This window comes from Theropithecus gelada, chromosome 10 (assembly GCF_003255815.1).
Source record: "Theropithecus gelada isolate Dixy chromosome 10, Tgel_1.0, whole genome shotgun sequence".
NCBI lineage: Eukaryota > Metazoa > Chordata > Mammalia > Primates > Cercopithecidae > Theropithecus > Theropithecus gelada.
Genome location: NC_037678.1, coordinates 21,082,190 through 21,105,225, shown reverse-complemented (window position 1 = coordinate 21,105,225; position 23,036 = coordinate 21,082,190). Strand labels below are relative to the sequence as shown.

The 23,036-nt window shown below is 45.0% G+C and overlaps 1 protein-coding gene and 1 long non-coding RNA gene across 3 annotated transcripts; one reads left to right on the top strand and one right to left on the bottom strand.

Annotated features, from left to right (window-relative positions):
* Positions 1 to 7,823: 7,823 nt before the first annotated feature.
* Positions 7,824 to 18,819, bottom strand: LOC112633394. The gene is made up of 3 exons (XR_003121519.1): positions 17,650 to 18,819; positions 16,968 to 16,970; positions 7,824 to 8,113 (listed from the first exon to the last, which is right to left on the bottom strand). It is a non-coding gene; the product is annotated as an uncharacterized LOC112633394 (long non-coding RNA).
* RFPL1 (ret finger protein like 1) lies at positions 14,730 to 18,883 on the top strand. Of its 2 annotated transcripts, XM_025400011.1 has the most exons (3): positions 14,730 to 14,870; positions 15,998 to 16,288; positions 18,303 to 18,883. In XM_025400011.1, exons 2-3 carry the CDS (start codon positions 16,003 to 16,005, stop codon positions 18,881 to 18,883), a joined length of 867 nt encoding a protein of 288 aa, XP_025255796.1. In that variant the 5' UTR covers positions 14,730 to 14,870; positions 15,998 to 16,002. The 2 variants fall into 2 exon arrangements, with proteins under 2 accessions (XP_025255796.1, XP_025255795.1); XM_025400010.1 differs by lacking the exon at positions 14,730 to 14,870 and having other exon boundaries at positions 15,916 to 16,288.
* The last annotated feature ends 4,153 nt before the right edge of the window (positions 18,884 to 23,036 follow it).

The following is a 23,036-nucleotide window of genomic DNA, read 5'->3' as shown; positions in this document are numbered from 1 at the left end:
CAATAACAAGAGCACTGTCATAATTTTAATGAGTAAAAAAGTACGAACTTTTCCCTGTAAGTTCTTTTTTGGTGTACCCCAAGTGTTTTGGTTTATATCTATTAAAAGGTTTTTTAATCCACCGCAATTGCTGTACTTAAAAATTTGCACAAGCTTTTTCATAGGCTGTAACTGAATTGTTAGTAGGAGCACATAGACAAAATACTTCACATAGTAAGATTTGTGTTTTTTTTTTTTTTTTTTTGAGACTGAGTCTTACTCTGTCACCCAGGCTGGAGTGCAGTGGCACTATCTCGGCTCACTGCAAGCTCCATCTCCCGGGGTTCACACCATTCTCCTGCCTCAGCCTCCCGAGTAGCTGGGACTACAGGTGCCTGCCACCACGACCGGCTAATTTTTTTGTTTTTAGTAGAGACGGGGTTTCACTGTGTTAGCCAGGATGGTCTCAATCTCTTGACCTCATGATCCGCCCGCCTCGGCCTCCCAAATTGCTGGGATTACAGGTGTGAGCCACTGAACCCAGCCAAGATTTCTGTTTTTTATTTCATTTTAAACAGATCTCCCACAAACAAACTTTTGTCGTTTACCTTTTGACCACTGCAGATAAGAGTTTTGCGAGTTTACCTTTCCTTTGTAATTGTTCTCTGATGCTGTCTGATAGCGAATCTGCCCCTTGTGGACGTGGGGTTATGTGTAAAAGTGTGCCTTGAAGATGTGGCCCTTCAGGTCATGTTGGGAGAAGATGCAGAGTCCTTGTCATGATGTTAGGAGCTTGCCTTGGTGTTAAGATCCTGCTCTGGTGCTTCGCCAGGGTGGCACCACCACTATTGCAGTTGGAGGAGAAGGTTGGTGAGAAAGGGAGGTGACCGAGTTGCCCAGAGAGGGCTTCCTGGAACAGCATCTCAGGAGGTCACCATACCAGGCTCAGCCAGCCCACAAGCCTGACCAGGTTGCCTGGCAACTGACCAAAGTTGAAATCCCAAAGTGCTGGGATTACAAGCGTAAGCCACCGCGCCCAGCCTGTTTTCCTTATCTTTAACTTGGTGGGGCTTGGTCCTGAGACCACAGCCCAAGACTCAGAGGTTGTTGGTGCCTTTTTGACTTGAGTATAATGGGTTCATTCTTTCTCGGCTGTGTGGACAGCAGTCTCGGTGGTTAACAGCACAAGATAGGGGCCTTCCCAGGTGGGCTCGAGTTTCTTTTCCTCTCACCTTTTGATGAGAACGTGGTCCTCGGGTTGCAGCTGGTGCACTGGAAATTCTAGTGGTGGCACCTGTGCTAAGAGTCCTTTAGTCTTAAGAAAAGGTAGAGGAGAGATCAAGTATATAATTTCTGAGGAACTGATCCTTAGTTTCAAACGTAGGAACATCAGCTGAGGTATGTAAATAAGGCAATCCAGATAACATTTCATATGGAGACAGGCCTAGATCCTTTTGGGGAGCTGTCCTGATCCCCAATAAGGCAATGGGAAGACATTTGCTCCATGGTAAATGAGTTTCTAGAGCTAATTTGGTTAAGTGGTTCTTAAAAGTCTGATTCATCCTTTCTACTCTCCTTGATGAAGGTGGATGCCAAGGACTATGATACTCCCCTCTAATGTTTAGAACTTGGGATAGCTTCTTAATGACATGGGCTGTGAAATGGGTTCTATTGTCCGAGTCAGTATTCTCTATTAGCCTAAATTTGGGCACTATATTCTCAATTAATGCTTTAATTACATTATTAGCTGTTGCATTTGAAAAGGAGATAGCTTTGATCCAGTGAGTGAGATGATCTACTATTAGCAACAAATGCTTTAGGTGACTGATTGCGGTCATTTCAGTGTAGTTAATCTGAGCACTTTGGAATGGCCTTAGTCCTGGATCCCTTCACTCCATCCCCACACCTAAGAAACTGCAACTGATCTACTCTGGATAAAAATTTAGACACTATCTCTTCAAAACAAGCTATCTAGTGGTACTTACGCATATCTTTACATATGTCAACAGTATTTTACATGCTCATGACCTTAAAAATAATTAAAAAGTGTAAAAATTATAGGCCTTATACATTTCTGCACTTGGTGTGGTAGTTCACGCCATTCCCCTGCTTCAGCCTCCTGAGTAGCTAGGTCTACAGGCACCCGCCACCACGCCTGGCAAATGTTTTGTATTTTTTTTAGTAGTGACGGGGTTTCACCGGTTTTTTTTTTTTTTTTTTTTTTTGTTGGGACGGAGTCTTGCTCTGTCGCCCAGGCTGGAGTGCTGTGGCTGGATCTCAGCTCACTGCAAGCTCTGCCTCCCGGGTTTACACCATTCTCCTGCCTCAGCCTCCCAAGTAGCTGGGACTACAGGCGCCCGCCACCTCGCCCAGCTAGGTTTTTGTATTTTTTTTAGTAGAGACAGGGTTTCATTGTGTTCGCCAGGATGGTCTCAATCTCCTGACCTTGTGATCCGCCCGTCTCGGCCTCCCAAAGTGCTGGGATTACAGGCTTGAGCCACCGCGCCCGGCCGGTTTCACCGTGTTAGCCAGGATGGTCTTGATCTCCTGACCTCGTGATCCACCCGCCTGGGCCTCCCAAAGTGCTGGGATTACAGGCATGAGCCACCGCACCTGGCTGGAAATCTTTGAAAAAGCACAAGTATTATGAGAATTGTCTTTTATTTCTGAGATAAGAAATCACAATTTGTAGACAATCTTCATATTACCCCACCTTGATGCTGTGCCACGACTCAGATAAATTTCCTTTGTTTTATTCTTTGGCTGACCAAAGAATTTGCTGTCTTCAGTTGGGTTGTAATATTATTTAGGATGACCTCCAGAGGATCAGGGAAGTACAAGGAAGATAAAAATCAGGAGAAAATATGAAGGAAACCAGATTGATTTAAATTATTAAATTATATATTGACCTAATACCAATTATTAGTTGTCTACTTTTTGCCAGTCTTTATATTTCACATCCAAAATCCAGGTCACGGATGTAGCTCTTAACTTTGTCTCGTTTGTCGGGCACGATGGCTCACACCTATAATCCCAGCACTTTGGGAGGCCGAGGCAGGCGGATAACGAGGTCAGGAGATCGAGACCATCCTGGCTAATACGGTGAAACCTCGTCTCTACTAAAAATACAAAAAATTAGCCAGGCGTCGTGGTGGGCGCCTGTAGTCCCAGCTACTCAGGAGGCTGAGGCAGGAGAATGGCATGAACCCAGGAGGTGGAGCTTGCAGTGAGCCAAGATCGCACCACTGCACTCCAGCCTGGGCGACAGAGCAAGACTCCATCTCAAAAAACAAACAAACAAACAAAAAAACTTTGTCTCATTTAAGATTTTACTGATACAAATTAAAACAGTAGCATATTCTGTTAGAAGTGTTTAGTCTAAATTGTCATGGGGGGACAACATAGAAATGATTTGTTTGGGATAAAATGAAAGATTCTACAGGAACGAGCATTTGATGGGGGGCATTGGGTGTAGGGGAGCTTAGCCATGTCATTCAGGGATAAAGGTTCAAGGGAGAAGGAAGGCTGAACATGTACCTGCACATTTAGACTCGTATCATCTGCAGTTATCAAGGATATCAAAACAGATATGTTTGATTACATTGAGCTGTCATGGGATCCCAAGGCATTTTGGAAAGTGAGATGGAGAGAGGAAGCTGGGATTAGGACAGAAAAGACAAGGTCTCTTTGTAAACTTAGACACAACATCACCTGGGGGACAGGGAATGGGGCAGGGGGGATAGCTGTGAGCACTCTGGGCAGTTTCATTATTACTCCATTAATCAAGTGTAGTTAAATCTGTCTGAAATAGTGACTCAAAAAATAAAACCTGCTCTTGCTTTTTGTTTTTGAGAAGCAAAGGCCAAAATCAGTGGGGAAATACTTAACAACAACGAAAGTCCTTCAAACTTCACTGAGTGTTTGGTAACAGGGATGTTTAAAATCAGTACAATTCAGGAACTGTTTTTATGATCATCCCATGTTTTGAATTGAGAAAACATTTAAAATAAGCTTCATGATTTTTGATACCCCTACATTTTTACATTTCAACTCATAGTAAACAAGATGGCAATACATGATTGCTTCTTTCTCGTCATTGATTGACAGTAAAATCAAAGAGAGGAATGGCTCTGGAAAGGTAGATGGAGAAACCTCACCTGGTTCCACCTGACTCCTCAGCCAATAGGGTGTGTGTCCGCCAACCTGCATTCTGTTACATATTCTAAAGAGTTGAGCTAAAGTGAGTGAGAATTTATATCAGGTATTAGCAAGGAGTGAATATTAATTACTAAAGCTGAAAGTTTTGGATCTTAAGAAAATACCGGCCGGGCGCGGTGGCTCAAGCCTGTAATCCCAGCACTTTGGGAGGCCGAGACGGGCGGATCACGAGGTCAGGAGATCGAGACCATCCTGGCTAACACGGTGAAACCCCGTCTCTACTAAAAAATACAAAATCTAGCCGGGCGAGGTGGCGGGAGCCTGTAGTCCCAGCTACTCGGGAGGCTGAGGCAGGGGAATGGCGTAAACCCGGGAGGTGGAGCTTGCAGTGAGCTGAGATCCGGCCACTGCACTCCAGCCCGGGCGACAGAGCGAGACTCTGTCTCAAAAAAAAAAAAAAAAAGAAAAGAAAATACCACTGTCAAATTAAAATGGAGTTTTACCCAGCATTTTGTGCTTTACAGATTAAGCATGAACTTTTTTCAAATACACACACACAGAGAGTAATATTAATGAAATTAAATGTACAAGACTGATTTTGTGTGAAGGCCAATAAAAATGTTGGCTAGAGGCAATGGTCTTGAAATTTTGAAATTCAGCTGACCCTTGGACAACATGGGGGTTAGGGACACTGACTTCCAAGCAGTAAAAACAACCACATAACTTTCGACTCTCCAGAAACTTAACTACCAATAGCCTACTGGAGGCCTCACTGATAACATAAACAGACAATTAACATACATCTCATATGCTATATGTATTATATACTGTACTTATACAAGAAAGTAAGCTAGAGAAAAGAATTTTTTTTTTTTTTTTTTTTTTTGAGACAGTTTCGCTTTTGTTCCCCAGGCTAGAGTGCAATGGCGTGATCTCAGCTCACCGCAACCTCCGCCTCCCAGGTTCAAGCAATTCTCCTGCCTCAACCTCCTGAGTAGCTGGGATTATAGGCATGTGCCACCATGCCTGGCTAATTTTGTATTTTTAGTAGAGATGGGGTTTCTCCATGTTGGTCAGGCTGGTCTTGAACTCCCAACCTCCGGTGATCCGCCGGTCTCAGCCTCCTAAAGTGCTGGAATTACAGGTGTGAGCCACCGCGCCTGGCTGAGAAAAGAAACTTTTATTAAGAAAATCACAAGAAAAAAATTTATTTCCTATTCACTAAGTGGAAGAGGATCATCATAAAGGTCTTCATTCTTGTCATCACACTGAGTAGGTTGAGGAGGAGGAAGATGAGGGCTTGGGCTTGCTTTCTCTAGGGTAGCAGAAATGGAAGAAAATCCTCATGTAAGTGGGACTGTGCATTTCAGACTCAGGTTGCTCAAAGGTCAACGGTATTCACACGAGGTTTCTGAAGATGAAATCCACTTTGAAACTTTGGTTCAGTGTTGAGTTAAAACATTTGTGGTAATCTATCACTAGAAAAAAAAAATCTTGTTTCTGCCAGAAGCAAGTAAAAATATAACTAGATTAAAGAGGTGAAGCCAGGTGTGAATAAGGTGGGGGGAGAATCCTTCTCTAAGAGATGATGAATGAGGCTCCTTCATTGACTTAACTCAACATCACAGCTGCTGCTGTGGGTCTGTGCCCCAGCCAGGTGGAACCAGTCAGGGAGTTGGAGGGGCTCTGTGTCCAATAGAAATATGATGTCACCCATCTATGTAATTATACATTTTCTAGTAGCCACATTAAAGAAAGTTAAAAAAAAAAAATCAAGTCACAATTATTTTAATTGGCAAAATGTTTTGCCATTTAAACATAGGTTTACACAATGTTTACACAATGCAGTTTTCAAAGATCATTTTTGGGGGGCAGTGGGGTGGTCTCACTATGATACCCAGGCTGGTCATGAACTCCTGTGCTCAAGCATCATCCCCTCTCAGCCGCTCAAGTTGTTGGGACTACAGGCGCCTGACACTCAAATATCTTAATGAGATAATTTAATTCTTTTTTAGCTTTCCAAATCCAGTGTGCATTTAAATAAATGTATCCACACATTTATTTATAAATGTATATATATGCGTTTAAATATGTATACTTTTATATTTATATATATATATCATGATGCAATGGAAATGGTAAAATTATCAAAGTTATTTTAAAATCTTAGTATTAATACCATAACCAACAAAACAAAAACAAAAACAGGATCTTGTAAAACTCTGCCTGATTGTATGTGAACAGTTTTAGGGTTTCTTTTAAACCAAACTTCTAAATGTGCATTTTCACAATCTTGGAGAAAAAGTGCTTTTAGGCCGGGCGCGGTGGCTCACGCCTGTAATCCCAGCACTTTGGGAGGCCGAGGCGGGCGGATCACGAGGTCAGGAGATCGAGACCATCCTGGCTAACATGGTGAAACCCCGTCTCTACTAAAAATGCAAAAAATTAGCCGGGCGAAGCGGCGGGCGCCTGTAGTCCCAGCTACTCGGGAGGCTGAGGCAGGAGAATGGCGTGAACCTGGGAGGCGGAGCTTGCAGTGAGCCGAGATCGCGCCACTGCACTCCAGCCTGGGCGACTAAGCGAGACTCTGTCTCAAAAAAAAAAAAAAAAAAAAAAAAAAAAAAGTGCTTTTAAATAAATGGTCACATCAGTGTGATTTTAGAAAAAACATCCTGGTAAGTTTGATAAATTTCTTTGATCAAAATATGAGGAGATATTAATTCTCATGAGAAAACTACTTGAAACTAGCTCTATTCATAGATTAATCTTGATGCCAGATATTTCGTTGTAACAGTTTCAGTCCTAATTCTGAATCTTTTTATTTTTCCTACGCTGATAGCTACAGAAATCCCAAATCTTATCAACACCCATAATATACATGGCCTAATTTAGAATGAGGTGGCAACATCTGTCTATATCAATTTTAAACACCTTTAAGTTAAAATAATCTTTCCTTGGGGTAACCTGTTTACAGCCTCAGTTAAAATTATGGCATAATTAAATCAAAATCTGATTGGATTAAGGAAGATAAGCAGGATGTAAATGAGGGGGGAGGAGGGGCTCTCGCAATAAAAACCCCTTGTAAGTGGAGCTCACCCACAACTGAGCTGTCGGTGGAAGCAGCTGCAGGCCAGGGGAGAGCCTCACATGTGGAGGAGACGCACATCCAGGCTTATGTAGTTTTTCTTGACTTACTAGATTCCTACCAAGGGCAGATATTAGAGAGCAAGGGTCGGAGGATGGAGTCACTATGAATTCAGCAACATTGTTTGAGGTCAGCTCAATGTCAGGCACAGAGTGTGCACTTAGAGACCCTGGGTCCTCTCCTAGAAGCAGACAGCAGAACTTAAATTTTCAGTACCCAGTCTGGAGAAATGACCATCCTTATCTTCCTTAATCGTAGCGTGGCCAACTCGATGAGATGATGATGGAGTTTCTCTCTTTGACTTACTCAACCTCTCAGCTACTTGGGAGGGTTTTTGCCACAGCCAGATTAGAATTTTGCAGGGCATAGGGGCGTTGGAGGGTCTCTGAGTCTAGACCATGGCTGTCCAGTAGAAATATAATGTAATCCACATATGCAATTATAAGTTTTCTAGTAGCCACATTAAATTACAAAATGTAAAATTTTAATTTAAAAAGTGTTATTTCAGCATGTAATCAATCTTTAAAAGTTCTTTTTTTTTTTTTTTTGAGACGGAGTTTCGCTCTGTCGCCCAGGCTGGAGTGCAGTGGCCGGATCTCAGCTCACTACAAGCTCCGCCTCCCGGGTTCACGCCATTCTCCTGCCTCAGCCTCCCAAGTAGCTGGGACTACAGGCGCCCGCCACCTTGCCCGGCTAGTTTTTTTGTACTTTTTAGTAGAGACGGGGTTTCACCATATTAACCAGGATGGTCTCGATCTCCTGACCTCGTGATCCGCCCGTCTCGGCCTCCCAAAGTGCTGGGATTACAGGCTTGAGCCACCGCGCCCGGCCCTTTTTTTTTTTTTTTGAGATGGAGTCTCACTGTTGCCCAGGCTGGAGTGCAGTGGCACGATATCCACTCACTGCAAGCTCCGCTTCCCGGCTTCACGCCATTCTCCTGCCTCAGCCTCCCGTGTAGCTGGGACTACAGGTGCCCGCCACTGCGTCCGGCTAATTTTTTTTGTATTTTTAGTAGAGACGGGATTTCACTGTGTTAGCCAGGATGGTCTCAATCTCCTGACCTCATGATCCGCCTGTCTCGGCCTCCCAAAGTGCTGGGATTATAGGCTTGAGCCACCGTGCCTGGCCCTGGTTAAAGTTCTTAACAAAATAACTTACATTCTCTTTTTCTCATACATCTTCAAAATCCAGTGCGCATTTTACACTGAAGGCACATCTCAATTCCAATAAGCCCCATTTGGGGTGCTCAAGAACCACATGTGGCTGGACTGCTGGGCCTAGACCCTTCACAACACAAGCTTCTCAGCTGAAGAATCATGTCCTTCATTCCAACAAGCATTTCCGATATTAGAAGTTCAAGGCCATGACTCTTCTTATATGTATTTTATAGTGTTTTTATCACCTATCACTAGTGATTGTTTATAGCAGGCACTGATACGTCTCTATGCACGTAAAAGTGAAAGAGTCCCAAGGAGCATTGTTGTTCAACTCATTAAACTCCAATATTATGTACCTTTTCCGCAGACATTGGCCATGGCAGAACATTTTAAAGAAGCAAGTCGATGTGTCGCCTGCCTATCTTATCTTGAAAAACCCACATACCAGCCTGGTGCATTGGCTCACGCCTGTAATCCCAGCACTTTGGGAGGCCAAGGTAGGTGGATCTTGAGGTCAGGAGTTCAAGACCAGCATGGCCAAGATGGTGAAACCCCGTCTCTACTAAAAATACAAAAATTAGCCAGGCGCTGTGGCAGGTGCCTGTAATCCCAGCTACTCAGGAGGCTGAGGCAGGAGAATCGCTTGAACCCAGGGACAGAGGTTGCAGTGAGCCAAGATCGCACCACTGCACTCCGACCTGGGCAACAGAGCAAGACTCCATCTCAAAAAAAGAAAAATAAAAAAGAAAAAAAGAAAAACTGACATACCTAGAGTGTGGATATCTCTGCTGCTTCTGCTGTATCAGTTCACTTCCAAAGGAGCCCCATGGGGATGATATATTGTGCACCATCTGCTCTGTGGTCACTATAAAAGATGTCGGTCCCCATCTCCTGCTGGGAAAACTGGTTTCCAAAATCAAGGAACTGGAGCCTCCACTGAGAAGAATTCTATATTAAAACCTAAAGATGCAGAAGTCCCAAGGTAAGAAATCTGTACAACCTGCACTCAGCCCACCAACAGCCTTGGAAAAAGCAACTGTTCAAAAGGCTCTCCATCAAATAGGGGCATTAGCTAAATTCTGGCACCTAAAATGTGTATGCCTGCCAAACAACAGTTCTCAGCTGTGAGTGTAGATTAGAGACAACAGAAAATTTTGAAGAAAATATAATATTTAGGTCATACCCTAGACCTGTGCTGCCCAAAATGGTAGCCACCAGTGGCTATGGAGCCCTTAAAACACGGGTGTACCCCAAGTGGAAGTGACAATAATTCTGGATATACGGGCTTAAAATATGTTATTCAAACTATTGTTGAATGTTTTTTAATGTCTATGGAAAACTTTAAAATTACCTGGAGATCTTTTTTAAAATGCAAATTCTGGTTCTATTGGACTAGGCTGGTTGAGAATCTGGATTTCTGACACACACACAGACACACACACAAATTTTTTTGAGATGTGGTCTCATGTTGCCCAGATTGGTCTCAAATTCCTTGGCTCAAGCAATCCTCCCACCTCAGTCTCCCAAACTGCTGGTATTACTGGCATAAGCCGCCATACACAGCCTGATCTAATAGTATAATAAGAAGTTTTTCCATTATCTAGAATATTCATTAGATATCTATATTTGAACAGAGTCTGCTAAATTTTGTGATTTTGAGAGTAAGCCACAGACATGGCTTCTGCCTTCATGGATCTCATGTACTGAAAGAAAAAATCTTGAAGAATCAAACTTTTAAAAAGAATGCTTACTATGAACAAAAGGGACTTGTTACAATTCTGTTTCAATCTTCTGTAAGAAATTCTATGGAATCGGGGAATGCCGGGAAGTTTCTATTTGCTGATTTATCTTTTTTCTTTCCACAGTGGATATGACACTGAATATTGACATAGCCAACAATCGACTCATCATTTCTGAAGATCTGAGGAGGGTCCATTGTGGATTTCTTTTTTTTTTTTTTTTTTTGAGACGGAGTCTCGCGCTGTGTCACCCAGGCTGGAGTGCAGTGGCGCGATCTCGGCTCACTGCAAGCTCCGCCTCCCAGGTTCACGCCATTCTCCTGCCTCAGCCTCCGAGTAGCTGGGACTACAGGCGCCCGCCACCACGCCCGGCTAGTTTTTTGTATTTTTAGTAGAGACGGGGTTTCACCATGTTAGCCAGGATGGTCTCGATCTCCTGACCTCATGATCCACCCGCCTCGGCCTCCCAAAGTGCTGGGATTACAGGCTTGAGCCACCGCGCCCGGCCCCATTGTGGATTTCTTAGAACCACAGAGAGTGTGCCGAGATTCAAACAAGTCATCTGTGTCCTGGGCTCCCCTTGCTTCACCTCTGGACGCCATTACTGGGAGGTAGATGTGGGGACAGACAAAGAATGGGATTTGGTGCCTACAGAGAATCTGTTAATCGACAAGAGAATTGTGTTGTCTTCAGAACTTGGCTTCTGGACTGTAGGTGTGAGGAAAGAAAAGCTCTTTGCAGCCAGCATTGTGCCTTTAACCACCCTCTGGGTGAGTCCCAGGCTATGCAGGGTATGCATTTTCCTGGACATAGGTATGAGAATGATTTCCTTTTTTAACATTAATGATGGGACCCATATCTTTACATTCGCTAAGATTTCTGCTGCAGAGCCACTGTGCCCATTTTTTGCTCTTGCAGATTCAATTATCAATTATGACCAAGGCTTCCTGAGTATCTGTCCTGTGATTAATCTTGGCAATGACAAATCTACAGTTTCTCCTGAGCAGGGCAAATAAACTTTTTGCCACAAAACCATTTAGACACTCACTTTATGCTCAATGCTAGAAACTTTTCTGCTTGGTACAAGATAATGGAACAAAGTTACAGCAGAAAAATATGGAACATCTCAAATCATGAATGTCAATGAAGTAGATTAATTAGGAATTGCATTTTAAATACTAAAAAGTATTGTTACAGTTGTCCTTTGGGTTTTATGGGCCGTGGCTCCGTGTCCCTCCCACACCTGTCCGAGTGGCTTTTGCTGCCTCTCTGTGCTCTGGCTGCCTCACCCTGCACTGTGCCGCTGTCACTGACGTCACAAGTCTTCTGCAAATCTATCTTGCTGTCTGTCTGTTCCTTCTTCCCTGGAGCAGCTGAAAGGATCATCTTGTGAATCTGACTGATTTCATAAGTCATTCTCACAGTCTTTACATTGTATCCAGCCTGGTTTTGGCAGAAAGTTTTTCTCACATACAGGATACGCCAGGGCTGGACTCTGTCTTTATATGTGTATGTGGAGTGACCCAGAATCCAGCCAAGAGCAAACCCCAAAGGGTTACTTTATGACCGGAATCCAATTCATTCCAATCCCGTAAAGTTCACCGGGCTCCCTACACACTGTCTCTCAAGCTTTGTTTTCTTGCTCAGACACTGAATCCCGAGGAGTGATCTCGTCCCATTGTACACTATTTTTAATAGAACTAAATGCAGGTCTTTTAAAAATATACATACAGGCCGGGCGCGGTGGCTCAAGCCTGTAATCCCAGCACTTTGGGAGGCCGAGACGGGCGGATCACGAGGTCAGGAGTTCGAGACCATCCTGGCTAACACGGTGAAACCCCGTCTCTACTAAAAAATACAAAAAAAAACTAGCCGGGCGAGGTGGTGGGCGCCTGTAGTCCCAGCTACTCGGGAGGCTGAGGCAGGAGAATGGCGTAAAAACCCGGGAGGCGGAGCTTGCAATGAGCTGAGATCCGGCCACTGCACTCCAGCCTGGGCGACACAGCGAGACTCCGTCTCAAAAAAAAAAAAAAAAAAATATACATACAAAGAAAAACTCTTCATTTAATATGTGATACACTTTAGGAGGGGGAAATAGATTATATTCAAGTTATTTGAAATTTGAAAACAAAGCTATTATTTTATGAATTAAGTACAAATTAAGCGCTAACCTGGACATTTCCATGATACCTGCAGATTCATCAGTTCTCTGGGTCAAGACCTGAGTCTCAGCCTGGAGGACACGATGTTAAGCAAAATAAATCAGGTCCGGAAAGATAAATACCGCATGTTCTCACTCCTGTATGGGAGCTAAAAGAAAAATCGGCCGGGCGCAGTGGCTCAAGCCTGTAATCCCAGCACTTTGGGAGGCCGAGACGGGTGGATCACGAGGTCAGGAGATCGAGACCATCCTGGCTAACACGGTGAAACCCCGTCTCTACTAAAAAATAAAAAAAAATTAGCCGGGCGAGGTGGCGGGCGCCTGTAGTCCCAGCTACTCGGGAGGCTGAGGCAGGAGAATGGCGGGAACCCGGGAGGCGGAGCTTGCAGTGAGCTGAGATCCGGCCACTGCACTCCAGCCCGGGCGACAGAGCGAGACTCCGTCTCAAAAAAAAAAAAAAAAAAAAAAGAAAAATGCTGAGCTCACAGAAGCAGAGAATAGAATCATGGGTGTGGAGGCTGGGAGGGTAAGGGGGAGGGGAGCTTGGGGAGAGGTTGGTTATTGGATACAGAATTACAATTAGATGGGAGAAATGGGCTCTGGTGGAGGCTGGGAAGGGTAAGGGGGAGGGGAGCTTGGGGAGAGGTTGGTAATTGGATATAAAATTACAGCTAGTTGGGAGAAGTGGGCTCTAACACATCTGTAGGGTAAATATGGTTACTTATACATGATTGCATATTTTCAAAAAGCTAAGAGGATTCTGAAGGTTCCCATTACAAAGGAATAATAAATGTTGACTGGCCGCGGTGGCTCATGCCTGTGATCCCAGCACTTTGGGAGGCCGAGGCGGGCGGGTTACCTGAGGTACGGAGTTCGAGACCAGCCTGGCCAAAATGGTGAAAACCTATCTCTACTGAAAAAAAAAAAAAAATTAGCCAGACATGGTGGCACATACCTGTAATCCCAGCTACTCAGGAGGCTGAGGCAGGAGAATTGCTTGAGCCCAGGAGCCGGATGTTGCAGTGAAACGAGTTCGTGCCACTGCACTCCAGCATGGCCGACAGAGTGAGACTCTGTCTCAAAAAAAAAAAAAAAGAAATAAAAGAAATAAATATTTTAGAGTGTGCTAATTATCCTGACTTGATTATTACACACTTTATGCATGTGTGAAAATATTACTGTGTGCCATAAACATGTACGATTATTACATGTCAACTGAAAGTAAAGAGAAAAAAAGTAAACCAAAACAAGACCTGAGTGTCTCAGAGTCCTCTAATCCCATGAGGGATCTTTAAAGCTGACCAAAATTAGGTCTTTATTTTTAATTATTCAAAAAGAGAAAATTCCTTTAATATGTGCCAAGGGTGATAGGGAAAATGATAAGATTATATTCAAATTATTTGAAATTTGAAAACAAAGCAGTAAAGATCCCACTACACAGAAAGGCATGAAAAGGAAAAGGTTTGGGGTTGATTCAAATGAAAGAAAGCACAACTCACATCACAGGTAGCAATTTCTATCTGAGAATTCAAGTTTCACCAGAAAATCATCTTTTTTTTTTTTTTTTTTTTTTTTTTGTGAGACGGAGTCTCGCTCTGTAGCCCAGGCTGGAGTGCAGTGGCTGGATCTCAGCTCACTGCAAGCTCCACCTCCCGGGTTCACGCCATTCTCCGGCCTCAGCCTCCCGAGTAGCTGGGACTACAGGCGCTGCCACCTCGCCCGGCTATTTTTTGTATTTCTTAGTAGAGATGGGGTTTCACCGTGTTAGCCAGGATGGTCTCGATCTCCTGACCTCGTGATCCGCCCATCTCGGCCTCCCAAAGTGCTGGGATTACAGGCTTGAGCCACCGCGCCCGGCCTTTTTTTTTTTTTTTTTTTAAATTGTGGCTTTTATCCTAACACTCTCTGAAGTACTCAGGGTCCAAGAAGCTTAATGGTCATCTGTCAAAATAGTAATTATTTAATTTTTTCCTAAGAAGTATGAAATTTTTTCAAAACCAGAAATAAACCAATGGAAATAAATAAAAATTGCCTAGATTTTCTTCAGTGGGATGCATGCCCTTATTACCTTTGAGTCTGATGTATACGAATTTAAACCGTTTTGTAAAATTGCAAATCCAATCATACGTAATACTTTAGGATTCCAAGCAAAGCTTGAAGCCTACAACATATTACAGGAATTATCTTTCCTGACAAGTGATGGAAACATCTCTAAAATAAGCTTTTGAAGTTAGTACATTAAGCCTAATTTAATATAAAGGCAATTTAATCTTACCTTCCTATGAAAGAAAAATACACTGTCAGGATGGAGGATTTAGTAAAGTTACAGTGAACTGGAGATATATCACCAATCAAAACCTAACTCCCGGTTATAATCAAATCAAAGCCTCATTAGGTTAGAGGGCGTGGCAGGGTGTGACCCGTGGGAGGTGGGAATCTCACCAATAAAAGGCCCTCGTGTGCCCCTTCCCCACAAGACCTGAGCTCCTGGTGGAAGCAGCTGGAGGACAGAGGAGCTTCCAGCAGAAGAGGTGAGTCCATGCCTGTGTGTGTTTTTCCTCCTTAGATGTCTAGAAATGGGGGTTATGACTTGGGGGGATGAATGAGAGAAATTTGTAAGTAATGAATTCAACAAAGGCTGTCTGAGCGCTGCCTCAGAGTTAGAAACCAGTCACCCTGGATCCCCAGTCTAGGAGTGGTGGCAGTCAATTTGGTATTAATCTCCAAGGCTGGAGAAGGATGTAATTTTTTTTTTTTTTTTTTTTTTTTATGAGACAGGGTGTTACTCTGTTGTCCAGGTTGGAGTGACCTGGCAAGATCTCTGCTCTCTGCTAATTTTTGTATTATCTGTAGAGACGGGGTCTTCCTGTGTTGCCCAGACTGGTCTCAAACTCCTGGGCTCAAGGGATCTTCCTGCCTTGGCCTCGAAAAGTGCTAGGATTATAGACGTGAGCTACTGCATCCAGTCCCTCTTTTTTTTTTTTTTTTTTTTGGAGATGGTGTCTCACTCTGTTGCCCAGGCCGGAGTGCAATGGCACGATCTCGGCTCACTGCAACCTCTGCCTCCCAGGTTCAAGCAATTCTCCTGCCTCAGCCTTTCAAGTATCTGGGATTACAGGCGTCTGCCACCACACCTGGCTAATTCTTTTGTATTTTCAGTAGAGATGGGATTTCACCATGTTGATCAGGCTGGTCTTGAACTTCTGATGACCTCAGATGATCTACCCATCCCCAGCCTCCCAAAGTGCTGGGATTACAGGCACGCCTGGCCTCCCAACCCCTAATTCTTATGTTCATCAATCAGTCTCTTGCTCGGGCTGCCCTAGGAGGAGGTGAAGTGACCCCAGCTCGCTGCTCCTCGCATGGGTGCTGCCATGTCACTGGCTCAGGCTCAGCTGCTGGGTTACCAGGATAATGAACCCTTCCTCCACCTCGGCTCAGAGCACAGTGATGATTTGTGACTTCCTTCCCAGTAGAACTTCAGATCTCAGAAGACGGGGGATGGGGGGGATGTGCTTGAGTGTACTCATGGCCTTGTTCTAGGAGTGACAAAGCTGGAACACAATACCTGTATGCATGAAAAGGTTGTCACTTGTCACAACTGACAGGCTTTCATCTCATGGAAATTTTCTTCCCTTGTGCACTTTTCCCCTGGCAGTGGACATGGCTGCACTCTTCCAAGAAGCGAGCAGCTGTCCCGTCTGCTCAGACTATCTAGAAAAACCAATGTCCCTGGAGTGTGGATGCAGCGTCTGCCTCAAGTGCATCAACTCACTGCAGAAGGAGCCCCGTGGGGAGGACCTACTTTGCTGTTGCTGTTCTGCGGTCTCTCAGAAGAACAAAGTCAGGCCCAATCGGCAGCTAGAGAGGCTGGTTTCCCACATCAAGGAACTGGAGCCCAAGCTGAAGAAGATCCTACAGATGAACCCAAGGATGCGCAAGTTCCAAGGTAAGGAATCTGTATACCCTGCCCCCTTCCCATGACCAGACCAGGAAAAATCATTTGTGCAATTGGCCCCCCATTCCATATGGGGATTTCCTGGTGATCTCCAAAAAAGAAGCTGGGCGCGGTGGCTCACGCCTGTAATCCCAGCTCTTTGGGAGGCTGAGGCCGGGGATCACGAGGTCAGGAGATCAAGACCATCCTGGCTAACATGGTGAAACTGTCTCTACTAAAAATACAAAAAATTAGCCGGGCGTGGTAGCGGGCGCCTGTAGTCCCAGCTACTCAGGAGGCTGAGACAGGAGAAAGGCGTGAACCTGGGGGGCGGAGCTTGCAGTGAGCTGAGATCGCGCCACTGCACTCCAGCCTGGGCGACAGAGCGAGACTCCGGCTCAAAAACAAACAAACAACAACAACAAAAAAAACCCAATGTCTATGTCATGGGTTAGACAAGGGATTCTCTAAACTTAGTGTGCTCAGATTACCTGGGAATTTTGTTAAAATGCAGATGCTGAACGGGGAAGTCTCAGGATTGATCCCTCTGTCTTGGGGACTTGGCTGAGTAGCGAAAACATAGAGTAACCTAATTTGAATTTCTCTCTAGCAAAGGTTCCCAGGACTCTGACATTGAGATGGGCCTGGTAATTCTCATGCAGGGCGAATATTGGCATCCATTGTACCAAACAACCTTACCCCAGGGTTGGGAAGAGTTTGGAATGGAGCGCCTATGGTGTTTGTTTCTGTGAGTGTGGGGCGAGCTGCAGACGCTGGTCTCATCCATGCGCCATGGGCTTCAACAGGGGTCCTGGCTACAGAAAACACGATCACTCTCCATAACTCTGGAGAAAAGGGACATTTACATGAAGAGATTATGGTCAACCTGGGCAAAGAATTACACCTATAAATGGTGGTGGGCCCCTATGATGTCCCCGACACTGGTCGCTTCTGCCGTGACAGCCATGATCTTTACTCACTCACCTAACATTACCTGACTGTCGCTGTGCTGAAATATGGAGGACAGATTCACCCTGTCCACGTCATGTTTGGAACATTCTTCCTCCTTCCTTGTCCATATCCATTCATTTCATTCCCTAATTCACTATCAAACAGCAATCAATTCCCTCAGGTTTTACTATAATCTATAAAATCTATGTTGGTGATCATATCAGTTTTTTGACTTGAAGGATAATATGTTCTGTAGATTTCTTTTTTTCAGAATGCTCTGGACAATTAATTTTCTTTAGGTCAGATCACACTGCCTCCTTCATGAAAATTGGCAGCTTCACCTGTCAACCACATACTCAATGCCTTAAATTATTGACCTTTGTATTGGCCGCCTTTATTCTCTACAATCAGTCAGTTATGACAAACAACTTTCAAATACCTTTCTCTTGGCTCCAAAATTTACCATTGTTTTGCTTAAGGTCTCACCTCTCATGTAGAATGGAAAACATTCTTTCATCTAAGGCCCCCCTCCTCCTCCTGGCCTTGGAGCCTCTTAATGTCCAGGACGGGCACCTCTGCCATCATATTGTCAGCTGCAGAGATATCCCATCTGTCAGAACCGTGCACAATTAATTTGTTTACAAACATGGAAAACAAAGGCCTGGAATCAGGCTCTAGATACTGAATTGAGCAATACAATATGGAAGCAGATACATATTTAATATTGACCACTTGCATTGTCTTAATTATCACTTATTTATCCATGCATCAAGGTAGGGGTCATGGTGTCTGCGTTCAGAGACCCTCCACTCTAAATGAAGAAAAGTTCAATGAAGCAAAACACGTGACATAAAGTCAAATAAGAATTGCTCCTGTGAATAAGAGTCAGGTATTGCCACAAAGCATACCTATGAGAATTTGAACCAGTCAGGGAAGTTGCCTTATGAAAAGTTTTGATTTTGGGGGAAGAAGAGAATTAAACCAAAGTCAAGAGATATCTGGGCCTGCGAAGTAGAGGAGAGGCATGGGGTGGGCTTCTGTCCATTTGATGATCAACTTGTTTTCCTTTTCACAGTGGATATGACCTTGGATGGTGACACAGCCAACAACTTCCTCCTCATTTCTGATGACCTCAGGAGCGTCCAAAGTGGGTACATCAGACACAATTGGCAAGACCGTGCTGAGAGATTTGACTTGTCCATTTGTGTCCTGGGCTCCCCTCGCTTTACCTGTGGCCGCCACTACTGGGAGGTGGACGTGGGAACAAGCACAGAATGGGACCTGGGAGTCTGCAGAGAATCTGTTCACCGCAAAGGGAGGATCCACCTGACCACAGAGCGTGGATTCTGGACTGTGAGTTTGAGGGCTGGAGGCTGCCTCTCTGCCAGCACGGTGCCGCTGACTTTCCTCTTCGTAGATGGCAAGCTACAGCGAGTGGGGATTTTTCTGGATATGGGCATGCAGAATGTTTCCTTTTTTGATGCTGAAGGTGGTTCCCATGTCTATACATTCAGGAGAGTCTCTGTTGAGGAGCCACTGCGCCCGTTTTTGGCTCCTTCAAGTCCACCTAATGGTAATCAGGGTGTCTTGAGTATCTGTCCTGTGATGAACCCGGGCACGACTCATGCTCCAGTCCATCCTGGGGAGGCCAAATAAGCCACCACTGAAAAAACAAAAAACAAAAAACAAACAAACAAACAAAAAAAACCAGGGTAAGAAAATTACTTGGGTGGGTAGACTTAGGAATTTTCTACTCGGTAAAAGCATTATACAAGGTCATAGGAGAAAAATATGGGACATTTCATGATTGTACTTCATCTAATTTGATTAGATTATAAATTGAGTCCTAAGTATTATTACCACCATCGAACTCATTGAGTCTTATGTTCACATCTTGTTTCCTATAGAAATGTCCTGTATTCTGGGATCAGTTTCCAAATGCTTTACTTTTGATTTCTGTAAGTTCAAATTAATGTATTATAGAAGTTATGAGTTAAATAAACATTGGAATATCACCTAATGGATTATGTGACTTTCTTGCCTCAGTCTCCTGAGTAGCCGGGATTACAGGTACCCGCCACCAGGCCCAGCTAATTTTTTGTATTTTTAGCAGAGACAGGGTTTCACCATGTTGGCCAGGCTGATCTCGAACTCTTGACCTCATGATTCACCCGCCTCAGACTCCCAAAGTGCTGGGATTACAGGCGTAAGCCACTGCACCTAGCAGGATTATGTGATTTTCTAAATGATAGGACTGCAATAGATTTTATTCATAGTAAAAGCGTGAGTGTGTGTATGTGTGCGTATTTGAACAGAGAACTGGATAAATGCCTATGTCCTATACAGAACTGAAAAGACAAGAAGACATTGTTGCCGTCATTGCTTAGTATAGGTAACATTTTCCTGGATGTGCATTCATCTACATTAACAACGAGAAGGTGAAATGTATCAATTCCTTGAGAGACATAATCTTCCCTGGGTCACACTAGAAACATACACAATCTGAACAGCCTCTGCCTATTAAGTGAATTAACATTGAGAACATTCCAAAAAAGACAACACCAGAACCAAATGATTTCTCTTATGAAATCCACCAAATTCTTACGAATCCCAACATATTTTCACAATACAATCCAAAAATTGTGCTCTTGGGTATGTACTCAGTTGAGATGAAAAGTTACGTCCACACAAAGCCTGCACAGGAATGTTTACAGCAGCTTTATCGATAACCACCCAAACTAGAAGCGAGATGTTCAAAAGGTGAATGAAAAAAATAATCATCCATAAAACACAATATTATTCTGTGATTTAAAGGAGTTCTCCATCAAGGCATAGAGAAGACAAAGGCATGTATCAGAAAGACTGTGAGGGCAGGCCTTCAAGTGGATGAGACCACACAGAAAGGCAGCAGAGCAGGGTGACTTTATGTTAATTAGTGAAATAAGTTCATCTGAAAAAGCTACATAATACTGGGTTGGTGCAAAAGTAATTGCAGTTTTTGGCATTAAAAGAATGGGAAAACCGCAATTACTTTTGCACCACCCTAATACATGACTCCAACTATATGACATTCTGGAAAAGGCAAAACCAAGGGGATGGTAAAAATATCAGTAGTTTGTAAGATTTCTGGAGAAAGAGGACAGAGATTCATAAGTAAAGAAGAGGGAAGTTTTGGAGCAGTGAGAGTATTCCTCATGAGATCAAAATGGTAAACATCATAAATATTTCAAAATTCATAGAAATGTGTAACAGGAAGAAAGAACACTATGTGAATGATAGACTTTAGATACTAATGTATCCCTTTGGCCTTTCTCTTCAAGGATTCCCTGAGGAAATGGAGCCCCAGTGCCCTCAGGCCTCCATGCTTAGAATGAAGCCACACCCCACCCCTGGTATCGAGAATGGTCAGGTCCCAAACGTCCCTGGTAGAACTGTGAGCAGAACGTCCTGTGCGGCAGAACCCCAGGCCAGAGGGGCGGCAGGGCTGATCCTGCACATCCAGCAGTTCTGTTTTCCCTCCTTCCCACCCCAGGCTCTTCTCTGATTTCCCTGCATCTCTGTTTCTTCCTGTCTCTCTTTCCCACCTTCTCTCTCTCGCGTTGCGTGTGTGGGGGCGTCCGTGGTCTCTGTCACTGCTGCCTTGGCCACCTGCAGACGTCTCTCTCCGATTCCACCCCTGGGTTCACTGACATCCGACATGGGATGCTCTTGGTGCTTCCTGGCACACCAGCCCAGTCCTGAGAGGGAACTGGCAGCCACAGGCACACCGACCCATGGGGCACAGGAGCCTATCAATACATGGCCCCCTCTTCCGAGCTGCAAGTGGACTATTCTATTTATTTATTTATTTATTTATTTATTTATTTATTCTTTTCTTTTTGAGACAGAGTTTTGCTCTGTCGCCCAGGCTGGAGGGCAGTGGCCGATCTTGGCTCACTGCAAGCTCCGCCTCCTGGGTTCACGCCATTCTCCTGCCTCAGCCTCCCGAGTAGCTGGGAATACAAGTGCCCACCACCACGCCCAGCTAATTTTTTGCATTTTTAGTAGAGATGGGGTTTCACCGTGTTAGCCAGGATGGTCTCGATCTCCTGACCTCGTGATCCACCTGCCTCAGCCTCCCAAAGTGCTGGGATTACAGGAGTGAGCCACCGCGCCCGGCCTCTTTCTTTCTTCTTTTCTTTCTTTTCTTTTCTTTTTTTTTTTTTTTTTTTTTTTTTGAGACGGAGTATCACTCTATCACCCAGGCTGGAGTGCAGTGGCAAGATCTCAGCTCACCACAATCTCCGCCTCCCAGGTTCAAGTGATTCTCCTGTAGCAGCCTCCTGAGTAGCCTGCCACTGAAAGGAGCTGGGCACATTCCTCAGCCTCGGGCTCAAAACTCCCTGAGCCTAGCACAGACACGTCCCATCCTCCCATCCCACCACCATATATCTCTCAAACTCCCTGAGCCCAGTATAAACACCACCTGGAAAGTCTCCGATAAGGAGACAGCCGTTCAAGGTTACTGAAAGCGCAGGAGCCAAAAGAATTTCTTTGTTCCCCTGCAACTTTCGGGCTATAAAAAGCAAACGCTCGCATTGTTCAGGGCCCTCTTGTATACTGTGTAAAGGAGGGACCAAGTTCGAACTTGTAGTAAAGATCCTTGCCGCTTGGCTTTGACTCTGGACTCTGGTGGTCTTCTTTGGGGAACAAAGAGTCTGGGCATAACACCACCACACCCGGCTAATTTTTGTATTTTTAGTAGAGACCGGGTTTCGCCACGTTGGCCAGGCTGGTCTTGAACTCCTGACCTCAGGTGATCTGCCCGCCTCGACATCCCAAAGTGCCAGGATTACGGTGTGAGCCACGCATCTGGCCTGCAAGTGGACAATTCTAAGCACGTTCTGCTCAGCTCCTCTGACAATCCCGGCCATCAAACCCCAGGTGCCGCAGGGATGGCCCACTGGACAATGACCCTGTATGAGCCGCCTCCGTCCCGGCTCCCTCTCCCCAGCCCCACTCCTGTTGCCCTGGGCCCTCTAGAAATAAACTTCTGCTTCTGGAACTGAGTCTCCAGCTCTGCTTTCCAGAGAGGGCTGTGGGTGGGGGACCAGCTTGAGGCAGGGAAGGAGCAGGGAGCAGGGACCCAGGCTGGTGGGCAGGTCCCCAGGAGCCTCGAACACCAGGCACAGACACTGGGCTCCTTGGGGTCTCAGCAAATGAAAGTGGCTGAGTCTTTGTGCCTGAGCTGTCTGACTGACTGCAATTGCAGACTTGACCCAGGAGAGAGATGGAGAGACTGACAGAGACCACGAATGCCCACACACACGCAATGCGAGAGAGAGAGAGGGAGGGAAGGAGAAAGATCCAGACAGGAAGAAACTGGGAGATGCGGGGAGATGACAGAAGAGCCTGGGGTGGGAGAGAGGGAAAACAGAGCTGCTGGATGTGCAGGATCAGCCCCTCCACCCCTCCGGCCTGGGGTTTTGCCACACAGGACCTTCCGCTCACAGTTCTCCCAGGGACATTTGGGACCGGACCTTTCTGGATACCAGGGGTGGGGTGATGACTTCAATTCTAACCATGGAGGCCTGAGGGCACTGGGGCTCCGTTTCCTCAAGGAATCCTTAAAGAGAAAGGCCAAAGGGAAGGACATATCAAGAGATGTTTCATTAACATAGCCTTCTGCCCTGAGGATTTTGAGCTCATCCCAGCTGCTGTGAGGGAGCCCTGGGAGGGTGTGCAGGGGTCCTTGCTGATGGTGAGTAATCTGACCTACTCTCCAAATAGCCAACTATCTGCTTTCTTGCGTAGAAGGAAAGGGAAGTCG